The sequence below is a fragment of the Macrobrachium rosenbergii genome, chromosome 5 (genome assembly GCF_040412425.1).
Source record: "Macrobrachium rosenbergii isolate ZJJX-2024 chromosome 5, ASM4041242v1, whole genome shotgun sequence".
NCBI lineage: Eukaryota > Metazoa > Arthropoda > Malacostraca > Decapoda > Palaemonidae > Macrobrachium > Macrobrachium rosenbergii.
This window is the reverse complement of record NC_089745.1, coordinates 23,375,728-23,401,993: the sequence shown is the minus strand read 5'-3', so window position 1 is coordinate 23,401,993 and position 26,266 is coordinate 23,375,728. Positions and strand designations below refer to the sequence as shown.

At 37.8% G+C, this 26,266-nt stretch overlaps 1 protein-coding gene across 17 annotated transcripts in view; it reads right to left on the bottom strand.

Annotated features, from left to right (window-relative positions):
- Window positions 1-26,266, bottom strand: part of LOC136838597 (sex-lethal homolog) — a 204,401-nt gene extending 178,135 nt beyond the window's left edge. For 4 of the 17 annotated variants that reach the window (XM_067103803.1, XM_067103822.1, XM_067103813.1 and 1 more), the window contains exons 1-3: window positions 23,627-23,653; window positions 19,183-19,371; window positions 1,168-1,346 (exon numbers count right to left, since the gene is read on the bottom strand). In XM_067103803.1, the coding sequence (XP_066959904.1) occupies window positions 1,168-1,346; window positions 19,183-19,371; window positions 23,627-23,638 (380 nt within the window). In that variant the 5' untranslated portion in view covers window positions 23,639-23,653. Of the gene's footprint in view, window positions 1-1,167; window positions 1,347-19,182; window positions 19,372-23,626; window positions 23,812-25,417; window positions 25,452-26,001 lie in introns of those variants that run through there. The other 13 variants (XM_067103809.1, XM_067103817.1, XM_067103812.1 and 10 more) reach the window with 9 other exon arrangements.

Below are 26,266 nucleotides of genomic sequence, written 5' to 3'. Positions count from 1 at the left end.
TGCAATTTATATAAATTTTAAAAATGGATTTTCTGTGCAATCCCTAGTCCCAGGATTGCTGTGATATAAACCATTCCTCTTGAATGGGACCAAACTTCAGCATTAGAAACAAGAACTGACTTGCATCTCTTGCATTATACATTCCCCCCCTTCTAGTTTTACCTTATTCCCATGAAATAAATCTTAATTGAATCACATTTTAATATGTACTGTAATGCCTAATATTCCCAGCAGCTGGCTTATAAAAGTATGATTGAAATATTTCAGTCAATATTCTCAACACTGTAAGTTTTCATTTCTTGCAAAGATGTTGCTCATGAGATCTTTATTTACTCTCTTCAGTCAATAATTACATACCATGACTATCAATTTCGCCAATATTTTAAGCACTGCATCATCTCAGAATTAACTACTTTCTTCTCCTTACACCTGATGTGAGTGACATGAATTCCTCCAAAATCATGAACCATGTCTATTTTTTTACACATCTCAATTACCTGCTGGCTAACGAATTTGAAATTATTCTTCTTGATTTCATGTCAATGTTGACTGCCTCTCCGACTGTACAGATGACCCTTCTTCCACTTAACCCAGCTTTACAGCAAAATGATAAACAATCTGCCTGAAATTCCTGTTCAAAAATTTCAAATCACAATACTACTATTAGGTTTCCACCTTTAGCAACATCAAGACTGGCGTATTTCTCCTTCATACACAACGCTACATAACCAGCTTTGCTATCATTCATTACTTACAGTGCACTCCCCCACATCTTCTCACTGAGATGTGATCATTATTGCAATAGTCTAATGTACTCTGAAGTAACTGCCCTGCATTCACAGCCTGAGAATCAAAAGCATTCACCATCCTGAGACAACAAATCCCAAGAAAACAGAGACTTGGCAATAGCTAAACAGGAAAGCCACCAAGATCAATGAATACCCACCAGGAAATTTCTAAAGGTTACTGCTCTTTAAATATATTCCATTTCAGTACATTCACTGTGATTCTGCACAAATGGCTAAGGTAAATGAAATGGTTTGTAATTAATTAGTATTTCAATTCACATAAATCAAAAGCGTAGCATACAAAAATTACTACCTAAAAATGGTCTAAATTTAACTTATATACAATATTTCACAACAAAATACATTATTGATTTCTAACCTGGGAATATTTTGTATATAGAGATTTGTCTCCTTTATGTCTTCTCCTGGCGGCCGAGCGTAAGAAACCTTGATACGTTTATGTTGCACAGGAAGATTATTTAACTGAAGAATTGCCTTAGCAGCATCTTCTGGTTTCTGATACTCCACGAAGCCAAACCCAAACGAATACCCAGTCTGCTGGGATGATGAAGTGTAAGAAAAAGATAAAAATAAATGCAAACTAAAAAAAACTTACTCTAAAAAAATCTAAACAAAAAATGTAAAATAAATTGAATACTGTAAACAAAACATTTGATCAACAGCACACTGGTAGTTCCTCAGCACAGCACAGAAAACAAAAGTTATGAGAGAGAGAGAGAGAGAGAGAGAGAGAGAGAGAGACTTCAGCAACGAGAGAGAGAGAGAGAGAGAGAGAGAGAGAGAGAGAGAGAGAGAGAGAGAGAGAGAGAGAGAGAGAGAGAGAGAGAGAGAGAGAGAGAGAGTTACTTCAGCAACGGGCTCACCTTTTTCTTTATTCTGATATGATCATATGAACTTTAATGGGGCACAGGACACTAATGAATGCCCCTAAAGACGTCAGCTACTCTTAAACTTATAATCATTAACACCTCAAACACTGCCAGAAAGTTTTACTGTGATGGGAATGAGAAAATTTGGAAATGGCCACAAAGAAACAGCAGCAGCGAACAGAGCAAACATTCTGATTGCTACTGCTTGACCCTAATGGTCTCCTACCAACTTCCCCTTCATGATCACTGCAATTATTGCATACTTCTCATAAAGGTATAAAACTTCAGTAATTTTGCTCCCAATGTAAGCTATTTCTAGATGGTCATGGTCAATTTCACAAAGTAACTAACCCCCGTACTATCTGAAAGTATACTGAGTATAATAGATAAAGTCCACACTTTGTAGCTCAAAAGTCATGAAAAAATCTAAGGAATCTGGAATGATGGCTTCAAAATCTGGTACAGTAAAACCCCCGTATTTGCGGGGGATGAGTACCACAAACCCGGGCAAATAGCTAAAATCTGCGAATACTTAGAACCCTTCTAAAAGCATTTAGAACTGCTTATTCTGATAGTTCAAACACACACACACACACAAAACATAAAATGCTTATACAGGTATTATCCTACCTACAATGGGGTTAAGTTCCAAAAAAACCATCGTTTGTTGGAGAAAGCATGACTCGAATATAGCCTACCCTAAATTAGGGTATTCAATACCATGTACTGTATACAAAAATGGTAGCCTAGCCTACTGTACACTATAAAGTATACTCTATACATAAATGGTATAGTAATTATTAATATTAGCTAATTCTGTAGGTTCATGCAGAGTGACTTATGATAATTCAATACAAAGAGAAATTGAATAACAGACAAGAATTAGCTTAGCCTATACTATGGTATATTGTATACATACTGTACATGGTAGCCTAGCCTACATTATACTATACTCTGTATTCATATATCATATTACACAAACATCAACATAATGAATATGCATCTTTTCCATGGATCTTTCATAATATTATGCCTTAATTCACTGTATCCAATAATATTGTATATATTCTTATATTTTGTATCATAAATTACGATCATAGTGATCAATGTTTTGGTTTGGAAATCGATTATGTGGTAAGTTTATTTCGCCATATTAACTTGGTTCAGAGCGCCTTTCTTACTTCTAGTTATTGTAAATGAATCTCTGGATACTTTATTTATATGGGCCAAGGTTATTGTTCGTTATACGAAGAGTTTTTAAGTCGAAATATAACCTAAATGCATCTCGTTCTCATATTAATTTAGCTATTTTTTTTTGCTAATAGATGACGTTGGCCATTAGGGGGTGCTTGTTTTGTATAAAAGAAATCAAGATTCCGTTTGCTATTTTCACTCGATTTCATCATAACAAGAGCTTTACGTATTTATCGTTTATTGGCGTAAAAATAGCAGTAATGTGTTCTTTCATGCCTAGTAGTTTTGATTAAAATACTCTCTTCAATTTTAATTACGGTCGAGTTTCACCTATGTTGCTGATGCACAATAATTTATAGTCATTAGTAGCTTGAACATTGTTTTCTCAGCTTCAGCTACAACTTGCCGCTTAAATTTTAGCGGTATATTTCCTTGCTGATCTTTTATCTGTAACGAATAAGGGCATAACGTAAAAATATATCAGTCCTATTCTACTTAACGTCATTTGTACTATGACTATGGTAATTGTTTACTACGTATGATGGTTGAAAAACAAACAAAACGGCTGTTGCTTTCCAATTCGGTGATAAGCAAAACAAGTTTCTCGTTCGGTTGTTTTTGGCTATACGCATTTACACAAGAGTATAACGTAACGTTACTAACAATACTTTTATCATTCTTTTTTACTTTTTTAACTAGAAGATGGGATAAAGAAATGGAAGAAAAGAAGTCGGTCTATTGCAATTTGGTCTCTCTCGCTGCCTGATTGTACGCTGCTGCCTGCACCCGCGTGAAATTTCAAAATATTTTATAAATATTGTCATATTGGTATTAATTGCTTACCCATTGCAAAACCGAATTATCGTAAGGTGTATTATTGTAACCCGAGCACTACCTGGGTACCTGAGTTTTTTAATAGTTTTATCACAAAAAGTGATTCAGTCATGAAAATGAGATGAAAATGTAGTAATCAATGAATATCTCAAGTGAAAAATACCGTGAATGAGTGAATTTTCAGCGAATAATGCGTATACACTATATGTTCCATACAGAAATCCGCGAATACGGGGGGGTTGACTGTAATGTCATTAAAATTCTAACAGATCTTTTCACCCAAAGGCGAGTGCAATGAGAAATCAAGTGTGAAAGAAACAATGACATATAGATTCTAGCAGGTACTCTCCATTCAAGGAATTTATGCATGTCATTCTAACTTTACACCAAGTTTGACGGCAATACCTTCACCCATGTTTAACAGCTGTGATGAGAAGGTAACTTTGATAGAGATGGTTAGCAAGCCAAAAGATCTTCATTTGTGTATATGTGTTCTACTTTGTACCACGTTTGATTGAAATCCTTTAGCGCATTCCAACCATGTATGAGTAGCAATGACAAACTGGAGCACAGTCTGATGGACAGACAATCTCCTTTCATGCAAATCTAAGCACCAAGTTTCACTGAAATCTCTTCAATTGTTTAGAAGAATTTGTCATGACACACGTAAGACATGCTGACCAACAAGGTAAGCAGAAAAGACATACAGAGACAGACAGACAGTTTCATGCAAATGGATGCATGATTCTCAACCACATGTTACAGAGCTAGTGATTTTTCATCACTCTGGGGAAGGCACGAACTCCCGACATCTGAGTAGGATACCAAGACACTAACTAACCACTATAACAGCGACCAGCTAGGAGAGGTAAGTATTTAAAAAATGAATTTAATTATAAACATTTTTATTTTTGAAATGAAGCTTACCTCTCTACTATGATAGCTGATTAGCACACTGAAGAAGAGATGGGAGAAAGGTGCAAGGACAAAAAATTATTACCCAAAAGGCAAAAACAAAATTCCATCAGGAATAAGATGCTCCTTACCTAAAGATTAGAATCCCAACTGCTTGTACTGTTGCCAGAAAGGACTAATTTATTAGGCTGCAAGGGCCTCTGAAAGATAATGAAGGCTTCTTGCAAGAGATACCACGCTCACTTTGATTAAAGTGGGACAAAAGGCTTCATGCCTACGCCTGCAGAGCAAAGATGGTAAATGAATGAATGCTCTTCCCTATCTCAAACTACATAGGCACCTTCATACTCCCCCAAAAATTTCCTAAGTAAATAGGAAAGGCCAGACTATAGCTACCCTAAATGTTCAAGATACAAGTTCCCATCACAACAAGGGCAAAAGTGCTCTACGTGATTGAACTGAATCTCTACATCTTCCAAATAATGCGAGGTAAATATGGAGTTACATCTCCTATGGTCTGCAATCACAACACTCGAGACTGGAAAACAGCAAGGTTGCCACTGCTCTCCCTAATGGAGCTTACCTTCAGGAGTGGAAAGAAAGAGGGATCTAGATTAGTGTGCTTTCTTGACCAGGTTCTCCAACAGAAGTGCCATGGCACTTTTTGCCATAGGTCAATCTGATTTAAAACACTGTCTGAGGTCCCAAGTCCTTCGCCCTCGGACACTGTTTGTGACTGGACACATGGAGGAGTACCCATCAGTCACCAAGGAAGGCAGAATGGGGACACAAAATAATAAAAAGGCCAAGGACTCAGTTAACATTCATGCATTGCTTGGAAGAAGGGTAAAAAAAGGAAAGGACTAAGTAAAGCCCACATTACAGGAGAAAGCCCGAGTTCACTGACTGTAAAAAACAATTTTAATCATTAAATCTTTCAGGAAGGCTGAGTTTAAGGGTTCACCGTACATGGAGAGACAATTAAATGCTTCAGCATTACATCAAGTCCCAGCCCAGTGATTTAATTGGAGAAGGAATCTAGACTTAAGGAACTGAATGCTTCCTTAATGTCCTGGTTAGCATTGAGATCTAGACCAGAACATCATAAAATGGATGCTAACATGAAGCAGTACCCCTTAATAGCACAAAGAGACAGACCTTTAGTGAAGTACAAGTGAGTAAAGAATTTCCTTAGGTTAATTTGGAGGTATGAGTACAGGCAATCTTTCTGGAAAAGCACCAAGCTCTAAAGATTGATAACTGTCTCCCATACAGTGCATTAGTAGATTGCCTTCTGGAATTAACAACGGATCTTCTGCACTCCTTGGGAAAACCTCTTGTTTACAAGAGACAATTGAGGGTCTGCACATGGTCAGTTGAAGCATGGGGAGGTCCTGAGATAGGAAATTTTGGAACAATTCCCTGCATGGCCTCCATGGAGTAGCCAAGGTCATGCGTGAATCCGCAGTTAGCTGGAATAGTCAAAACCTTTTGAAACAGTCATCAAATAAAAAACGCGCCAAAGTTTCTTTGGCACGATCTAGTTTTCTGTATAGTGTACAATGCAATATGAAACTCTTGATGTTCTGCAGTATGAAACTCTCAGCCATGACTGGGCAATGATCAGTTGCCCCCTAGATGCAGTCAAATGAAGAAGCTTCGACGACTGGCACCTTTAATGGTGCCAGATGCATGACACATGGCTAACCTTAATTTTGAATAAAATAAAAATTACTGAGGCTAGAGGGCTGCAAAATTTAGTATTTGATGATTGAAGGGTGGATGAACAACAAACCAATTTGCAGCCCTCTAGCCTCAGTAAGTTTTAAGATCTGAGGGCAGACAGAAAAAGTGTGGATGGACAAAGCCATCTCAATTGTTTTCTTTTACAAAAACTAAAAAGGGAAAATATAAAGGTCCAGATAAAACCAGTCCAACATGTGTCTACTGCCCAAGTTTTTGGATCCTGAAGTGGCAGACAAAAGATGAATCTTGTGGCAAAGAGAGCCACAAGGGGAGTGCCCTTGATTCCCATCGACCTACAGACTTATGGATGCAGAAGACAGAACTTGATCAGTTGACTGGCCACAGTGTTCATTCCTGGCACAACTGAGGAAAAAAGACATGTATGTTCCTTCCTTCCAGTCAGGTGAAAAAGTGATCCTGAACTGGCAGACAAAAGTTCATTCCTGGCACAACTGAGGAAAAAAGACATGTTCCTTCCTTCCACTAAGGTGAAAAGTGACTTGTTTAGATACAAAACTCCAAGCTTGTGCCGCTTAACTGCTAAAGTAAGCCAGTTCTTGCCCTATACTAGCTCTTCCAGTGCTAAAAAGATTCTACACTGCAAGCATCTCCAGATGCTTTATATTTAGCTCCCATTCCTCGGCAGACCAAACCCCTGCCATGTCTGCCCGCTGCAACCACATCCCAATCTTCAGTCAGCACATCCTGAATACCACAAGATCTGAACTCTTCAACTGGAGGGAGACAAGGGCTTCTAAATCCCTGGAGACCAGAATTGCACAAAACTGGTTGATTTCCTATTCCACAGAATTTTTAGAAAAGATTGGACTGGCCTCATCCTTAAATTTTTCTAGTTTCTCTCTGGATGCTTTTTGTTTCAGCAGGGACAGAAATTTTGAATATTCATTAATATTCCTCACAGACTTACTAATACAGAAGACTGACTTTAGCCCTCAGGCTTTTCCTTGGCTGTCCATAAACTCTGACAGTTGTCTAGAAAGAGGAGCAACAGGAGAGTCCACTTGCCCAACTTGGACATGATCTTGTAAAAATGACATTTTTATAACAAAATAAGGTTTTATATATACTTACCACCAGCTTTAGATTTGAAATTCACAGTAGCAATCTTTTGTTTTGGTGCAGGTAAATGGGGTGCCCACTTCCGGGGAAGTATAGGTACAGCATAGCTAAAGAGCTCAGTTCATTTAGGCTCTATGTCCATGTGCAGGGAGGCAGGAAGGGCTCCAATCATGTAATTACTTGCAAAGTATATATAAAACCTTATATTATTATATAAAAATGTCATTTTCATATATGTAACCTACCAAGTAAACATATAACTGAATCCCATACTGACAGGAGGTGGGGAGTATGGACATGTACTACTCAAAAACCATTTATAAAAATGGAAATGCATTTGAAATAGATAAAAGCTAGCACTGTGTTCATGCTTGTTGTAACCTTACCTGGGGAGAGAGCTAAAGCAGGAAGATGCTGCCTCTTGGTCGAAGCTCATCTCAGCCCGCAGAGACATGGCCGGTAATGTCAGGAGTTGCCCTGACTTCAGTGGGAGCTTTGTAGTCAGGGAGTACTCCTATGACTGAAAAAGCTCAGCAGAAACGATTGCCCTTGCCCTGGGCTTGAAACAAAATACAGCAACCAAAAAGCCACCATAAAAAAAACACAGCAACCAAAAAACCCACCATAAAAAAAACATGTTACCTGAATACCAACTAAAAAACACAACCCATCCATCAAAACAAAGATTGGAGGGCACTCCAGGTACCAAGTACACCCAGGCTCCCCAAATAACTCTATGACCTTAAACAAGGCAAGGAGATAGAGGAAAATAGAAGTATTACTCCTACCCCTCATTCCCTACTGCAACACCAGCTGCGGAGAACAGACCCAACGTACTGTTGTCCTTGAACATTGTTTTGACATCACGTAAATAATGGTTGGGAAAGACCGAACGACACAGTAGGAGAGGGCGCAAAGGATTTTTAACTGAACACCAGAGGTTATGAAAATCCCTTCTGATCTTCTTGGTTCTCTCGAGGTAATGTTTTATTGCTCTCACTGGGCATAAAACTCTCTTTTGGTCCAAAGGTCCAACCAATTCTGTAAGACACTTAATAGAGAATGAATGAGGCAATGGATTACAAGGATTCTTGTTCTTTGCTAAGAACCCTAAGATATATGAACATACTGCATCTCCTTAGGAGAAACCGACTTGATTATCCAGAGCTTGCAGTTCACTGACTCGTCTTGCTGTGGCTAAGGTGATAAAAAATAGTCTCTTCCTGGATAAGTCTCTAAAAGAAGTGTGAGGCAGTTCAAAAGGAGGGGGAGGGGGCTGACAACCAATGCAGTACTACATCTAGGTTCCAAGAACCGGAGTTTGAGTGTTTCGTTTTGTGGTATCAAATAACTTAACCAAGTTGGAAATATCAGGGTTTGAAGAAAGGTCCAAACCTCTATGCTTGAACACAGAATTCAGCATAGATCTGCAGCCTTTGATGGCACATCTCTTACACCATCTGAGAAATACTGCCCACTTAGCTTGGTAGAGTTTGGAAGAAGATTTGCGTCTACATCTAGCAATAGTATCTGCAACTTCTCTTGAAAAACCTTTCGCTCTGACAAGCTTCCTGACAGTTTGAAGCCTATCAGAGTGGGAGTGGACAAACCTTGATGAAAGTGATTTAAATGAAGTTGTCTGAACAGATTTTTCCTCTGTGGAAGGAGCTATGGAAAGTCTGAAGGAAGCTCTAGAAGGTACAGAAACCATTCCTTTTGAGGCCAAAAGGGGGCCACCAGAATCATCGTGTTGTGGGAATTCCTGAACTTGTTTATGACTTTCCTCACTAAACTGAATGGAGGAAAAGCATAAATCTCCAGGTCCAACCAGTCCTACAGCATCATATCCGTTACCCATGCTTGAAGGTCTGGCGCCAGAGAACAATAAAGAGGAAGATGATGCTTCCTGGATGCTGCAAACAAGTCTACCAACAGCTTTCCCCACTGTTTCCACAGGTAGGTGCACACCTGTGGATTCAGCGACCATTCAGTGGGTAGAACCTGTTTGCAAAGGCTCAACTCGTCTGCTAATACATTAAACTTGCCCTGAGCACAACGGGTGAGGATCTGGGTGTTGTTGCTGTGAGCCCAAAGAAGGAGATCTCTGGCTACTTTGCACAGCAAAAAGGGATAGGTTCCTCCCTGGTTCCGAATATACGCTAGAGCAGATGTGTTGTACAAATGAACTGCTACCACTGCGCCGTGAGTCACTGAAGCAAAATGCTGAAGCACCAGGTGAATTGTCTTCAGTTCCTTCATGTTTGTGTAACCTTCTCTCTTGTGGAGACCGTAACCTTCTCTCTTGTGGAGACCATATTCCTGCTACTTCCAAGTGTCCTAAGTTTGCTCTCCAACCCAGATCCAATGCATCGGAGAACAATGTTAGGCTCGGGTTCGGTTGAAGCAGAGATTTTCCTACAAGGAATCTCCCTTCTTCGAGCCACCACCAAAGGTCTTCCTTTATTTCCGGTGTGATGGGGAATACAAAGGAGTCAGGCAGTCTTCCTGCTCCAACTGGCCTTTAGGAAGAACTGTAAAGACCTCGCATGCAGTCTCCCTAACTGTACAAACATCTCGACGGAGGAAAGAGTTCCCAACAAACTCATCCAATTATTGGCAGAGCAGGACTGTAGATTTAGGAAGTGACGGCTTTTCTGGGTGCACGACTGAATTCTCTTGTCAGAGAGAAAAGCCAGAAAAATCCAAGAGAAGGGACTAACTGGGATTCCACTTGATTGATTAGGATGCCCCAAATTATGGGCTAACTGAAGAGTTTCGTGAAGGTCCTCTGTACATTTCTTCTGGGATGACGATCGTAGGAGCCAGTCGCCCAGATACAAGGCATACTTTTATGCCCATTAGGTGAAGCCATTGTGAGAGGGGGGAATACTCTGGTGGAGACTTGATGGGCTGTAAACACCCCAAAGCACAAAGCTCAAAACTGGAAAACTTTGTCCTGGAATACAAACCTTGGGTATTTTGGGATATGGAAGTAAGCGTCTCTCATGTCGATGGATACCATCCTGTCCCCTTGACAAAGTTGTTTGTCTGCATCCTGAAATTCATGGTTTGGGTGAAGAAGTTCAGAGCACTTTCATCCAGGACAAGTCTCCAGCCCCCTGATGTCTTGGGGATTACGAATAGCCAGTTCTAAAACCCCTACAATGATAAGTCTTCCACCACTTCTATCGCTCTTTTCTGAAGAAGAGCTGCAACCTCCTTTGAGAGGGCTGAAAATTTCTCCGAGCCTTCTGAGTACGCCTTTAGCCCTTAAGGGACGGGCTAATTATATATCATGCAACCCCACCAGCTTGGCAAACTTTAAGGGTGGCCAATTTAAGAAAAAACACATCAATGTAAAGTGGAAGATTTGCAAATGCACACGGTGTAAGAAAAAAATTCTAAAAAATTTTCCTACCTTCCATGGGAAGTTGAAAGTAACTATATACAACCCTAAGTGGAACCTCTTTTACAAAACACTCATAAATTTTACCAAGTTATACATGTTTTTTCTAATAATTTATTTTATTTTATTTTGTAAAATTATAATTACAGCTGGCACAATATCCTAACAGATACGAGCTAAAATCAGCAACAAATTCTGAGTATATTTGTTGTAAAATGACTGTGTAATACTTCTGTTAAAACAGAATTCCATCAAATATAAGGGAGCCCATAAAATGCCAAATTGTGGAAAGTAAAGGCTATACTTCAGGGACCAAACTCTCTCTCTCCTCAGGCAAACAATGAATGAGAAAAAGTTACATAAAAGCAGTATTTATACCAGAAGATCCATCGGTCATCCGTTAGGTCACTCCAGTTGGCAGTTTCTCTTTAATCTTCTTAATCACTATAATACCTGAATCCCATGCACCTCTTGAAAGATTCATGTGTTTCTTTGTTTAATTAAAGCTGATTCTACCATCTGACTTTTGAACTGGTAGTTGCTGCTATAAATCATATGAGACATATTCCAGTTTATTCTGTGGTTATGGTTATTTATGTGGTTAAAAATAGCTGAGCTCTGTTGTCTGTACCTAACTGAACATTTATGCTGTATTAATCTTTGGGGGAGTGATTTGCCTGTGAAGCCGATATATGATTGGTCACAGTCGAGGGAAGGGATTTCGTAAACTCCTGTGTCTTTGGGAACTGGTTTTTGTTGGACGTTAATCAGGGATTTGGCTAAAGTATTTGGGTAGGTAAAAGCAAAAGGCTAGAGTTTCCAAGTGCCTGTGTCAACGTCTTAATCCTGTCCAGGTGTGGGATTTTTATTTTGCTGTTGAGCATCTCTCTGGTCTTGTTATGGGGGGAACGGTAGAAAATAAGTGTCTGCTTTGTGGATTGATTTTTCTTTAAAGTACCCTGACCATTTATTTGAAAGGTGGTGCCCGCACCTTCCACATCACCAACGGCGAACACAAGACAGAAAGATACAAGCTCCTACTTACAATTTCGTGGGAAAGTAGCGCTGTCTTACGAGGCGTCAAACATTGATGAGAATGCTGAGAAATGAAGGAGAACAAGGGAACATACGCATTCACAACCTGATTGCGATTACTCACACAAACCTCTCTCAAGTCAGACAAATGTTGTGAAGACAAACCAGCATAATCAGACAGCCTGGAAGACCAAGAAGAAGAAACCAGGAGAACTCGATTGCCAGAAACCAAGTAAGCTCCAGTGCCTGAAACCAGGCGTGCCCAAAAATCACAAGAGCGCCTAAAACCCAAGCGAGAGCCTGAAACCAGACGAGCGCCAGCACCTGCCTGAAACTAGGTGTGGAGAACTCGGTAGTACTCTCCTGGAGGAGAGCACCTCCGAGAGAATGCTGAACCTTCTTGCAAAGGAGGACCACTGAATATCCTGGATACGGATCGCTAGGAGTACGCGGCTTCCAGCAAGGCCTAGGGGACACAGAATCAGATATCAAGTTTCTATGCTTACCCTTTGGCAACTGCGTGCCAACGTGTGTTACACACACCAGGTTGGCCAGGGGATGAAGGCAACAGGTAAAAACTGTTTCCACTCCCAGACATACCAAACTTCCCTGTACTTCCAACAGTGGAAGGAGTGTCACTGGGCATGGCTAAGGTATGGTTAACAGGAGGGAAAGCGGTGGCACTTCCCCTGCCGCAAGGGGGAACCCGAAAAAGGACAAATATACTGGGCCAGGCTAGTATAGCAGCAAGCGCCAAGGAGATTACATCCATAAACTTTTCAAACCTAGCTACACTGGCTTCTAATTTGCCAAACCTCATATCCTGAACAATACGGGGAGCTTTGCGAGATCAAGTAATCTGGAGAAGCATCACTAGCAAACCAGGATGAGAGGAAAGAGCTGTTTTCTGACAGATTGTAAACAGATGAGAAACTCTTACTCCAAACCTCACTTTCTGTCCTAGTGTTAGAAGAATCTTTTCTGTCTTTTCCTATTCTTACATAATTCTCTCATCTGCTTATACTTTAAATATTCTTTACTTCATCTAACCAAACAATATGCTGATCACCGCAACCGTTATAAAAAGTCCTTATTCCTACATGTAACACAGCCTATATCGTGACCATGTAAACTAAAAAGCAAAACTGGGTACATAACCTTTTACCTTACAGACTTGCAACCACTTAAATTTATCCTTTTTGGATACCCATTTATCTTTATCCTTTTTGGATAACATCTTAAATAATGACAAAAAAAACATTGTTAACGATCACAATCTTTACAACACTCATTACTGCCCTCGCAGGCCGACAACAGAGAAAAAACTGAATAGTAAACAATGGATGCTAGAATCACCCAAAACAGGATGGGTTAAAAGATGGTTAAAACTAAATGGTCCTATTCATTTTTTATTTGTTGCACTCTATCGTCCTCACACCTGAAATGGCTATTACACCTATCATAACAGAGGTAAGTTTCATTTCAAAAATATCTCTTTGATCAAAAAGTTTTTTTGCTGGTGAATCCTTTGCTTGTATTTTTACTGCACTACGTATTATTACTAAGGTAATGAATAACAGTTGCTTCGTACAGCAACGTTATGGTTGATCTGTCATCTCCCCAATTTGTTAAGATCATTTCTTTATAAAATTTAATTCATTTTTGCATCTGACTTTTACTTAAGCTATATAGGAATAGTTTAAGTGTGTGTCCCAGATTTAGCCTAAGAACATAGTTGCTTGACTTACAGGTATATGATGATGTCTAATCTTCTAGTCAATGTCTTCAAACTTTTTCACTTCATATTTTTTAATTGGAAACCTACTGATGAAGTCCATGTGTCTATTTTTACTACAGAATATACAATTTAGGCCAAATGCCAAGAGCTGGGACCGATGAGGTCATTCAGTACTAAAAGGGAAATTGAAAGTACAAAGGTCTGAAAGGTGTAAAAGGAGAAAACCCTCACAGTTGAACTATGAAAAATTGTTAGGAGTGGGAGGACAGTTAAGACAGAAGAAAGAGAATATGAACGGAGGTACAGTAAAAGAAATGAACGTGGTTGCAGCTAGGGACGCTGCAAAGAACCTGAAGTGATGCCTACAGTGCACTGTGTGAGGTGCATTGATGACACTATCCCTCCCTACAGGATATTTTCACTATATCATTATTGATGACACATTCAGTAAGTCTTTTGTTTGATGCTCTGTTGTATATAGTAAAATCACCCATGTTAATAACATTTTCTATTCCAAATAGTAGCTGACTCCTGCTATAACTGCTAGCATAAAGAGGGTGCTACTGCTATACTTGAAAGGTATGGCCAGCAAGTTTTCAATAAAAATTGGAAAGTGACCATCTAATCTCCCCTGAAGGATAGTGAGTCCATAACATCCAGTGTTCTGCAATCCTAACTGGGTAGGGGGTCAACACTTTTTTTATGATAGGTGCCATTAGAGCTATACATTGTCCACTTCTCTACCAATTTGCATAAGGACCTTTGTAGGATAATTATTCTGTATTTAAATTACTTGTCTTTTCCTGGTTGGGAGATGGGAATAGCTACGGCATTATACCACTCTGGGAACATGAATCCCTATGTAGCAAATTTACACCAATATTCAGGGAACAAATTTCTGAGACAAATTATTACATAACTGTAAAATATACAACCTAGACAGTGGTGCTATTATTATTTTTTATAAATATTTTGTTGAATAAAATGGCTGCATTTTGCAAATTGATTTTATACTGAGATTTCTCAATTCTTCTAATAATTTGCTTTTCCTGCACATCTATATTAGTCAATAATTGTCCAATGTTCATATTTCGATGGATGAAGTAGCGTATTTCTTATAGCAGAAATTCTTTATTTTAAAGCATTAGAGCAGGTTACTGAAACCTGGGATGTGAATCCATAGATTTTCCTGGTGGTATTTTTCAGTGTTATTTCTTCTTTTTTCTTTTTATGACGTCTGTCTGGTATCTTTAAGAAGAAATACCACCGAAAAATACCATCAGGAAAATCTACAGATTCACATCCCAGGTTTCAGTAACTTGCTGTAATGCTTTAAAATAAAGAATTTCTGCTGTAAAAATATGCTGTTTCATCCATTGAAATATGAACATTGGACAATTATTGACTAATAAATACTGATGTGCAGGGAAAGCAAATTATTAGAAGAATTGAGAAAACTCAGTATGAAATCAATTTGCAAAATGCAGCCATTTTATTCAACAAAACTTGCCTCAAAGAAGGGTCTTCTTCCTTCGTATTATTAATTAATATTATTATTATATTATATTCAAAAGATGAATCCTATTCATGTGGAACAAGCACACAGGGGGCAATGACTTGGAATTCAAGCTTCCAAAGAATATGGTGTTCATTAGGAAGAGAAGGTAAAGGGAAATACCAAATGAAGAGGTCTCACTTGAAAAGAAAATATAAATTAACAATAAATAAAAATTTATAAAAATTCAAGGAGAATACCATTAGGGTAGTATTGCAATGCATCTTTGCTTGAACTTTTGAAGTCCTAATTGCATAACATCCTCAGGGAGACTTTTTCATAGTCCAATGGTTTAAGGAATAACGGACCTTTGGAACTGAAAAGTTCGACAACGAGGCAAGTTTACTGGCTATTGGTGCTGCAGTTCAGCAAATCTGGTTGCTCTCAGCAGGAAAAGGGGATCAGGGATCAATTGTGAACGTGAAAGATCTCTTTAAAAAGATGAATTTTTAATTTGTATTTTTCTTAATATACAAACCTGAGGTCTTTACATATGGGAATTACTTTCAGCGCAAGATGGAGCCGGCGGTTAAATTTAAAACAAGGAGATTATTGGCAGTTGGTTACTGACAGCAGGGAAGGAAGACCTGCCATCCAGTTGGTAAGCATTCACTTTACAAAGTGACAAACATGAGACCATCTGTCGATGATCCGAGTAATTTTTATTGGCCTGGAAAACAAGATTGTTGAGTATGCCGATGACGCAACACTTGTGGGTACAGTAAAGTCTCCATTTATGTGAAATGAAGCTTCCCTCAGCCTCAATTGGACTGGATCAGGGAATGGTGTAGTCAGTGAGGTATGAGGCCGAACTTCAGTAAAACAAAAACACAATTAGCAGATCTTGTATAGATTTCTCACACCCAATCCTCCCCTTCAGGTGGATGGAACTTTACCGATTGAGTCTGCAGCTTTAACTATTCTAGGTGTAACTTTTGACTCACATCCAACTTTTGAGAAACACCTAATGAAGGTTTCAGAAATGCCGTAAGAAAGTTAGGTGCTGTTCGTAAGGCCTCATATATCTATAACAGTGACAAAATCACTGCAACCTTTTTTAGGTCTTTTGTGCTTCCTTTAATGGAATACTCTTCTCCAATGTGGATGTCTGCTTTTGCCAGAGATTTATCTCTTAGATAAAGTGGTTTGTGGTGGTAGGTTTCTGTTTCCTAATAGTAGCAGTTACGACTTGGACCATCGATGGATAGTCTCTCGTTTGTCACTCTTTCATAAGTTGTATTTCAACAGAGACCTTTCACATTCACAACTGATCCCTCATCCCCTTTATCTGCCGAGAACAACCAGATCACTGAACAGCAGCACCAAATATGCCTCGCTGTTGAACTTCTCAGTTCCAAAGGTCCTTTATTTTTAACACCATTGGACTGTGGAACAGCCTTCCAAAGAATGTCGTGTAGTTGGAACATCAGAAGTTCAAGCAAAAATGCAGTGTATTACTACCCTAATGCTATTCTTCTTGCATTTTAGTACATTATCTATTTAATAATTTATTTTTTTTTAATAAGTGGGATCTCTTCCTGTATTTCCCTTTACTTCCTCTTACTTCTTCCTACTAAACACCACATTCTTTGAAAGCTTGAATTTCAAGTCAACGGCACCTGTGGGCTTGTTCCATATGAACAGGTTTCATCTACTGAATAATAATAATAATAATAATAATAATAATAATAATAATAATAATAATATTAGGAAACAGAAATGCACCACCACAAATAACTCTACCTAAAAGAGATAAATCTCTGGCAGAAGCAGACATCCACACCAGAGAACAGTACTCAAGTAAAGGAAGCACAAATGACCTAAAACAGCTGAAACAGGTTACAATTGGTTTTATCACTGTTATAAACACATGAGGCCTTACAAACAACACCTGACTTTCGTGTGGCATCTGCTGAAAGTTTCATTAGATGTTTCTCAAAAGTAAGATACTAGTCAAAAATTACACCTAGAATAGTTGAAATTTTAGACTCATTCAGCAAAGTCCCATCCACCTGAAGGGGAAGATGGGGTGGAAAATCCGTATGATATCTGCTAACCAATAGTTTTTATTTAACTGGAGTTCAGCCTCATACCCCACAAACTACTGTACACCATTCATTTATCTAGTCCATGTCCCAGTTGAGGCTGAGGGCAGTTTCATTTCTCTGAAGTGGAGACTTTACTACACCCACAAGCGTTGCATCATCGGCATACTGAGCAATCTTGTTTTCCAGGCCAACTACCATATCGCTTGTTTACATCAGAAATAATAGCGGGGAATACTTGGCAAATTATACCATATCAGGTAAATGTAAACATAAATTAGAGGTTTATTAGTGTTAACAATTTTTACCCCAAAGAATAATCACTAGGTACATCTGTCTCATTCATGCAACTTTCAGCTCAGTACCTAAGAAAGAACTTTAACCTTTAACAAATCTGACATCTTGCTGTGCTACTGTAGAAGGATGTTTCCATGGTGGCCTTATGAACTCACCATATACACCAAAGCATTCTCCCCTCCTATTCAAATCAAGCCCCAGCAGCCGGGCAAATTTGCTATACAGTACTGGATTCATTCTATGGAATACCAGCATATCCAACACAATTCTCTGACCTAAACCATCTGCAAATAGCTTCTCAGGATCTATAAATGGCATTATGTTCAAGTAATTTGATATAAACCTCTTCTATGAGTGTTCTTTGAGAAGGATTTAGAGCACAAGGAAATTTCTGGTATAAACAAAGGTAGAAATTGTATTTGTGTTCTACTGCAGCCTCTTGCTGTACTTGGAATATTTAATGATTCTGAAGTTATATCAATTTTAGATGTTCTCTGGAAAATTGTCTGATGTAGTAGTTCTTGACTGAATGACTGATTATGAGGTTTTAAGTCTTAAGTGGCCATAAGGCCTAAAACCTCATAACCAGAGTTATCAATACATTTCAATTTACAATTTTCTTAAGGAACTAGGGTCTTTAAAATTTTCCCCAACATACAATATATCTAAAGCATTTCTTGATTGTGTATACAAGTTTAGGACATCAGATCTGTACCCCACCTCTTTAAAAGTATCTTATATCATGTTTACATTCTGAGTGCAGTGTACAGTACTTGGGCATGGATGACTGTCCGATATTCAGAACACTAAGCTAAAGTCTGAAAAGGCTTATTTTTCAAATCTGGTAGGGAAGTAAAACAGGCCTAGTATATATACAGTATTCTACTTTTTCCCAAAAATAATTTCTTCATGGCTTTTTCCATAGCAAGATTTGAGTTAACTTTCTGGCACAGTAAATGGAAAACTGTTATATGAATAAAAGGCAATACATAAAATTAGATATACAAGGAGAATTGTTAAACACCCATCAGGAAAGGAGAGTTAGTATACCATCCATCCTCCCCCAATTATAGTGGCCCACTCTGCACACACACATACAGGCCCATCTTTAAAATGAGCACTAAAATGGATAAACAATGCCTGCCAAAAAAAGTATAATGAATGAAGCAAAGAAAATAGAAAAAAATATATATAAATATTGAACAAAACATTAGAAAAAACAGAAGGTGAATAAAGAGTGAAAGGCAACAGAATTATTCCCCATCATCTGATTTTGACCATGGATGCCTTTAGCCAGATAACTTGGTTAATGCTGGATTTTGATGATAAAAGAGTAAACATTTTTACCTTCTCATTTCTTATTCAATCTGACTATACTTTTAACTGATATTTTTTTATGGAATATGCTTGTACTTAGTATGATATGTAATCTTAATATAATTCTGAATTTCCACTGTGAACTGCACTAAAATAAAACTGATTGATGGGGTCTAAATAAAGAAAAATTACTGTTGATCTACTGATATTATCAAAAAGGCTCTCTACTAGACAGAATTATAGTAGCCACCTAATATAAAGACAAATATTTTTAAAGATTCAACATCAAAATTAAAGTCTACCATAGACTAAAATGAAAAACCAACACTGAATTAGCAATACCTTTAAATCTTTCATGATCCGGCAATTTTTGATAGGGCCCACCACAACAAAAATTTTATAAAACTCTTGGTCAGTTAGCGTCTGTGGAAGGTAATTGATGATTAAATTTGTTCTTGTCTCCCCATCAGGGAGTGCTGACCCAGTAGATGACTCAAAACTCATGATGCTTTTATAAACCTCAAGCCTAACCTGCAAAGAAAAAATGAATTTACTGTATTATCTAGTATTGTAAAAAATTACAAACTTTAAACCAGTCATTCCTTTTATTTACCACATAGAAATGAGAAAATCTTATTGAAACAAATAACTATTGCATTTGCCAACCATGGCAGTGATAACTCATCAACTGCTTGCATAGGCTGGGCTACACAAGGAAAGACTAGGATTTTGGCGTTGCACAGCACAGGCTAAGCATACAGGTCTCTTTGTTTACATATGTTGGATCTTTTTGCTTTTAGTACCGGTAATCTGCATGGGAAAATGGAGTTCACCACAACTAACACAACTGTAAGAGAACACTTTTTTTAACGGCTTAGCAACCAAGAAGAGGATGGCTGTTACACATAACAAGTACCACTAGTAAAGTTTGTGTAAGCATGCTCAAATGTGATGTGATTCTTTCGCTATCTTTCAAAATCTCAGACTAAATGTAATGGTTGCCAACTAGTGTTAAACTTTTTTATTTCCAATGTCATACATGTCAATAAATCTGCGAATTCACTGCTAATATTACTTTCCATATGGATATACTGAAGTATGATCTCTTATGCATTGGTCTCATTTGCAATTTATGACATGAACTTTTTTTTTTCACTGTTCAACTCAAAACACACTGTGATGAGGTTAACAGTCCCACAAATATCAGTGCGCTTAACATGCAACTCTGAGTGGTCATCGTAACTACCTGTACAAGATATAAACAGCGGACCTAATATGCTCAACAGTCATAACAAAATTTTCAAATATGAATTACAAAAAGTTTTCTATGAATTTTGAAGTTTAAGGCAATGCTCAAGCTACAATTTTTGCAAGTAAATGCCTAGGAACAAAATCTTGGCATTATCAAAAATGTAATTGCATAGGCGAAAATATGCTAGTAAATCGTGATTCTTGAAGTGGTGGAGAAACATGATGCAAAACATTTTTGTTTATGAAAATCCAAATATTCCTATAACAAATATAAATTGTAGAATTATGTTCCAATTGATTCATACTGCCATGCTCAAATGGTTGAGTCACACACGGCCCGCCCACCCACTTAAACCAGTGGATGAGTTTTTGCTACAGTAATGCTCTCGTATGTATTTATCTTTTTTTAGCGGTGAGGCGTAAAAAATTAAATATAAAAAATAAAATTATTTGTTTTTTTAGCACTGAGGCGTAAAAATTAATTAAAATAAAAAAATACTTAAATTATCTATCTTTTTTTAGTGTTGATGTGTAAAAATATAAAATAAAATAAAAAATAATAAAATAAGACTAAAATTTTATGGTTGCAATGCAAGCACAACCAATGTTATGAAAAGTTTATTTTTTTATTATTTCAAGATCTGAACCCAGGTTTGATGATGCCTTTTTTTTTTTTTGTCAAGCGCATCGGTGCTTGGTGGTACATAAACCTCGCCACTTGAAAATAACACATAATACTGAATGATTCAGGAACACTTAAAGAGGTAGAGGAGTCCATATTCTGAAGTGAAATGTATGAAAGATTAATAAGCCAAATGACACCAGCACTGACTCACAGAATCTGTGCTAGTATGAAACCTGACATGTAAAACAATGAATGAAGGCAGCAAATCAAAAGATTCTTGAGAGCGACACCTAAGTCATTTGTAAAACTACCACTTAAGAGGCAGCTTTTCCTTGGAGATGGAGTACATCCCAGTTGGAAACTATAATTTTATTCCTAAAAAATAGTTTAACAAGGCCACTGAGTTCCACTGCTGGACTCTGAGAGGGCTCCCACAAATGATTTCCCCTTAATTCATCCTTTTCCCCAGCCAATCACCTCTTGGGGTCGCTGTTTTGAATGAGTGCTTCTAACACTCATTGAACAGGCTGGAGGGACTCTGCAATAATCCTTAGTTATGCATACTGTATATTGAAGTGTACTGTAACTGTGCAAGGCATACTGTACTGAAAGTGGTAACCTCCTAGAAGGTTAAACTGAAATACAGAAAACTGGGTCATTTAACAAAAATTCAAATCCATTTTATCAAGCTAGAAGCAACCTCCACAGATATAACAACATACTGTAACTCCATAGTAAGATAAATAAGTCTTACACCAATCTAAAACTTTCATTGGGTAGTACATAAGGTACCCAACAAGCATACCCAGCTTCTCATAGCAGCCTCATGAAGAAAATAACAGTAGAATGATTCCATCCCTTCAAGGATGAGTGATTACACTGTTGAGGCCTTCCATGTGCATTAAGCTATTGTTTATGAATATCTAGAATTACTATGTCAGATCTGACTTTGTAATTGGATATGAGGTGCCAGATACAGTAAGCAGCACAGCCAGTGTAATGTCACTAACCACTGACATTATCTCTCATACAAGTTCTTCCCTTGCAGTAAGGTTAGGTTCTGACAGGTGCATCATAAGATCATTTTTTCTAAGACCAAATTTTACCCTGTATATAATGGTTAAAATAAGTTTCTATATCACATTTTACAATCAATGGGTACCAGTATATATATATGAAGAGTGGTTATCTAGTAAATGCATATACAGTAGTGTAATAAAGTTCACTGTAATCACACACTAAATACATCATACTTTACTTTTATGTTAATTGTCACATCGACTCTGTGCTCTTCTGGGGCTGTTGGGAGTGGATGTGAGGATAAAGCCTGACTACGCCAAAAACACACGTAATACGCAACTACAGTACTTTCAATTACAGGTAATACTATTCTACAGTATTCTGTCCATTGTTTTAGTAAATTATTTCTCATCAAACTCTTTACTTGTTTTTGAATAATACAGGCTTACTGTACTCTGGTTCCAGTTCATACTTGTAATCATTTACCACTAGTTTTAATCTCAGTTCCACTATATTTTAGTTACAGTGCATTGTTACCTTTTAATACAATAAAAGTTACAAGAAAAGGTTTACCATATATTCTGTGACAACCACATTTCATTTCATTCTGTAATTATAATGATAACCAGTGAGCAAAGACAAATATTGGAAAGTTATATTTCATGTGACTGACTTCTAGTTGTGAGACCAAGATAAGAATGATGTTGGTGGTTTGTCATCGAGTTAAAGCTTATGGCACTGCCAACTGTTCTATGAAACTCAATTTGAGTCAAAACTCGGTAATACTGGGCTTCTAGGCATACAGCTCCCATACATTTCATTTTATTACATAATTATGGTGAAATTTCAATACAGTATACAGTACGCACACAATGCATCTGGAAAGTGACAAAAGCTTTAAGCAGAAAATTAGAATTATTTAATTAGATACAAGAAGAGAGGTGATAAGGGAACCCAATTCATAGACTAGAGGCTGAATGTGTGTATGACAAAACACTAAAATATTTCAGCGTTATCACGGAATAAAGAATACTGTATTAGGACGAGAATATGTATCAAGTTCTAAAGATGTCATGGAATTGAAAAGTAAAAGGGTGAGGTTGGTGTTGCCTCTTTCAATGCTGAGAACACTGTGGTAAGATGCTCACTTGTGTAAGTCATGTGCCAATTTATATACTGGTCAAACTGAAAAAATTACTGGAAAAGAGAACAGAATGGCATAAAGTTATGTAAGATATGGTGCAATTTTCATTCGTTACAGAAACAATCATACCATTAAATGGACAGGGCTAAATAAATAGTTTATTCTAATAAAAACCAAAAACCACAAGAAGCATATGAATATCAAAAATCAAGGTTGCGCTGAACAAGTGTTGTTTTCCTGACGAGTTTAATGCCTACACTGGCGAGACAGTGGAACACCAACTGAACAAGAAACATGATAAAATGTCAAATTTTCTTAAAAGATTTTTTTCTAAAATCATAAAAAATTAACAAATTGGCATCAAGCTGATAGAAAAAACACATCCCTTGCTGACTGTGCGAGGAACGTGATATAACACGCTGAGAACTACCATCTTTGGTAAATAACTTTTACTGCACATTGCAGTACTTCTCAGCTTCATTATTATAATTTTTTAAAATGCTACCATTTCAAATTTCATACATTTTTACATAAATCTCTTAAATTGAATGTTAAGTTTAAGTACAGGTTAGTTTAGGTTGGGAACTTATAACTTCAATATAAAACATACTAAAAATATTACACGATAAATACAAAGTTGTTTTAAAACATAATACAAGGAGGTTTAAGGTGGTTTCATGAAAGTCACAAAATACTGTATCTGAAGTGTAGTTAATCATGTAAAAGCTAATTGTTTTTCCACTTACCTTTGTTAGCATTTCACTAGGAAATGAGAATAATTTTTCATAAACAGAAATGAGCAGAAACTAAGAACTGATGAGTAACTATTTTCCCTGCTGATTAAAAAACCTAAGCAGACATTATAAAGTCAGGCCAGCTCAAGGTGTTGCTTGAAACACATGGATTGCCCAAAAGAGTAAACAGACGGTCCCTGAGGGTTGCAGAGAAGAAAGACAAAGTAAAATGTAATATTGTATACAGTAATACTGCTCAATTATGTCATCCTTGGTCAATTCTGTTACTCTTTATATGTAAGGCATATTCTAAAAAAAACACTACAGTTGAGTCTGGCTAAAATACTGTGATTCCTCCGGTGAGGCCAAGTAAAGAAAGCAATGCATCTATTAATCCCTTTAACATTCACCAGTCCATTAATCTCTTTTAATCCTTCCTTACAGCATTAATCCCTTAACTAGGATTTTGACTACAGACTTTGAGTACTTAATTAAAATTTGCTTTTTCCGCGGAAGGATTTTTTAAATTTTTCTCTTTTAGCTTCCCTTTCGTTGCAGTGCTGATACAAACGGTAAAAATAACAATTATAAAAGTCCTTCATTCATTAAATATTTATTCAGGAAATGTCCACCTTCCTTTGTAATTATAGCTTGCTGGCAATTTCAAATGCCCAGGAGGTAATTCTATATATTAGCTCCGTGCCTGTTTTTACCTTGTCAACTGGTTTTTTCTACACTTTTAGGGGTTCTGATACTGGCGGTGCATCTGTTTGTTGTTGGCCAAATGGAATGTCCCTTGGCTGTGTTTAGTACTGGCCGGGGTTACCCATACGTTAACAAGTTATTGCACTTGCCAGACAGGACATGAACCACTCGAAACAGATGTACCTGTGCTCTGTCTTGTGAAGTTCGGGTTTGGAAACCCCTTGTCGAATGGACTTCAGGGGTTAATTACAGGTTAATTTCACTCGAGCGCCAAAAATTGAAGATAAATTCATAATTAGCAACCAAAAAACTGTAGAAAAAGTTAAGTTAGAAGGCAATCGCCGGCGCGGAGCTACTATATAGTTCTACTGCCCAGGATAACCACATGTCATCGACATTGGGGTCTGTAAGGTCAGGTCAAAAAATTTTGTCTATTTCCTTATTTCTAATGGAAAGAAATTAAACTTCTAAAGTTAAAACTAAGAGTCAATTATATAATTACAAATTAGGAAATTTTCCCTTGAATAAGTTCAGTACGCCCATAGCCTATATCTTCCAAACATGGTTTGGCAGCAAATGAGAGAGAGAGAGAGAGAGAGAGAGAGAGAGAGAGAGAGAGAGAGAGAGAGAGAGAGAGAGAGAGAGAGAGAGAGAGAGCTCCCAATAAAGTTTACTACTACATGAACACATGATCAACTAAGCAATAGGCCTATGCAGGTTAGAAAGATGGCAACCAGAACATTACACTGTTAAACTGTCTCAAGATACGGATGTACCTTGCAAATACATTTGATCCTCCGCCCAACATGGCCTCGCTTATGGTAGGCCTTTTAGCAATTTGCCCACCATGCCATGCCCTCCCAAAGGCATAAAAATAACAATAATTTGGCTAATATACATATACCAATCCACGTTCTTGGCATCTGGTGAGAAATTGTCATATTTGGACCAAGAAAATTTCTCTGGCCTACCAAGTTACTAGGCTAAAAGCACAGATTCGGGCAACACGTTTTGCCACTGTCTAGGCGTAAGTTTGCATTTTAATTTTAGGTTTACAGTGTTTTACTAAGCCACCTAAGATGAGGAACAGTGACTTACAGTAGCAAGCCTAACCTTTGCAGCTTAGATGGACCTATACAATCTTCAAGTCCGAAGTCTCAGCTGGAATATCACTTTCTCGACCGTACAGCCTAGCCTACATATCGAATGACTGTGACTAATTAACCTTCCAAAAGCAAGGCAGAGTTTTGTTCATGTCTGGAAGCAGACACATCGTCACCCACTAATCTAAGAGCAATCCACTGGTACCCGTAGGCCTACATTTCCACTCGGAGGAAACTTCATTTTCAAAGGCCGTCATTCAAACCGAGGCCTTTATTCAAGCAACGTTTCATCACCGGCCTCCGTCAGAACCGTGCATGACCTCCGTCATTTGATTGCACAATGCGTACAGAGGTCAAATAAGATCGGGGCCATTCCTCCAATAAGTAAACAGAGCGTGGTAGCGGACGGGATGGACAACGACCTTGTTGGGAAAATGATCATGAGGCGGCCATACTTCCTCTCCTTAAAAAGCTGTTCATCTCATGAAACACACGGCCTTTCATATTCAGTCTTTCACCCACATCTGTCGGGTATTATTCAAGGGAGAAGCAGATGTGACAAAAGAAAGAAATACTGACCTAAATAAACAAAAACATGGAGGTGTGTTAGTGACGGGGTAGTGCCGGGTAGACGCGCGTGGGCCACACAAACATTGGTACAGGCCTACCAACAGTTAAATAACCACATTTTATAATAGGCTTTTTATCGCTAACTTGCAAGTTGATTGCCTTACAAAAATTTATCCGTTGCGTTTTAACTTGGTGCAATGAAGTGTGTATCGCGAGTAAGAAAGAATACAGTGAATTGTTCTATTGATTTTGACGTGGCAATCTTGGTTTCAAT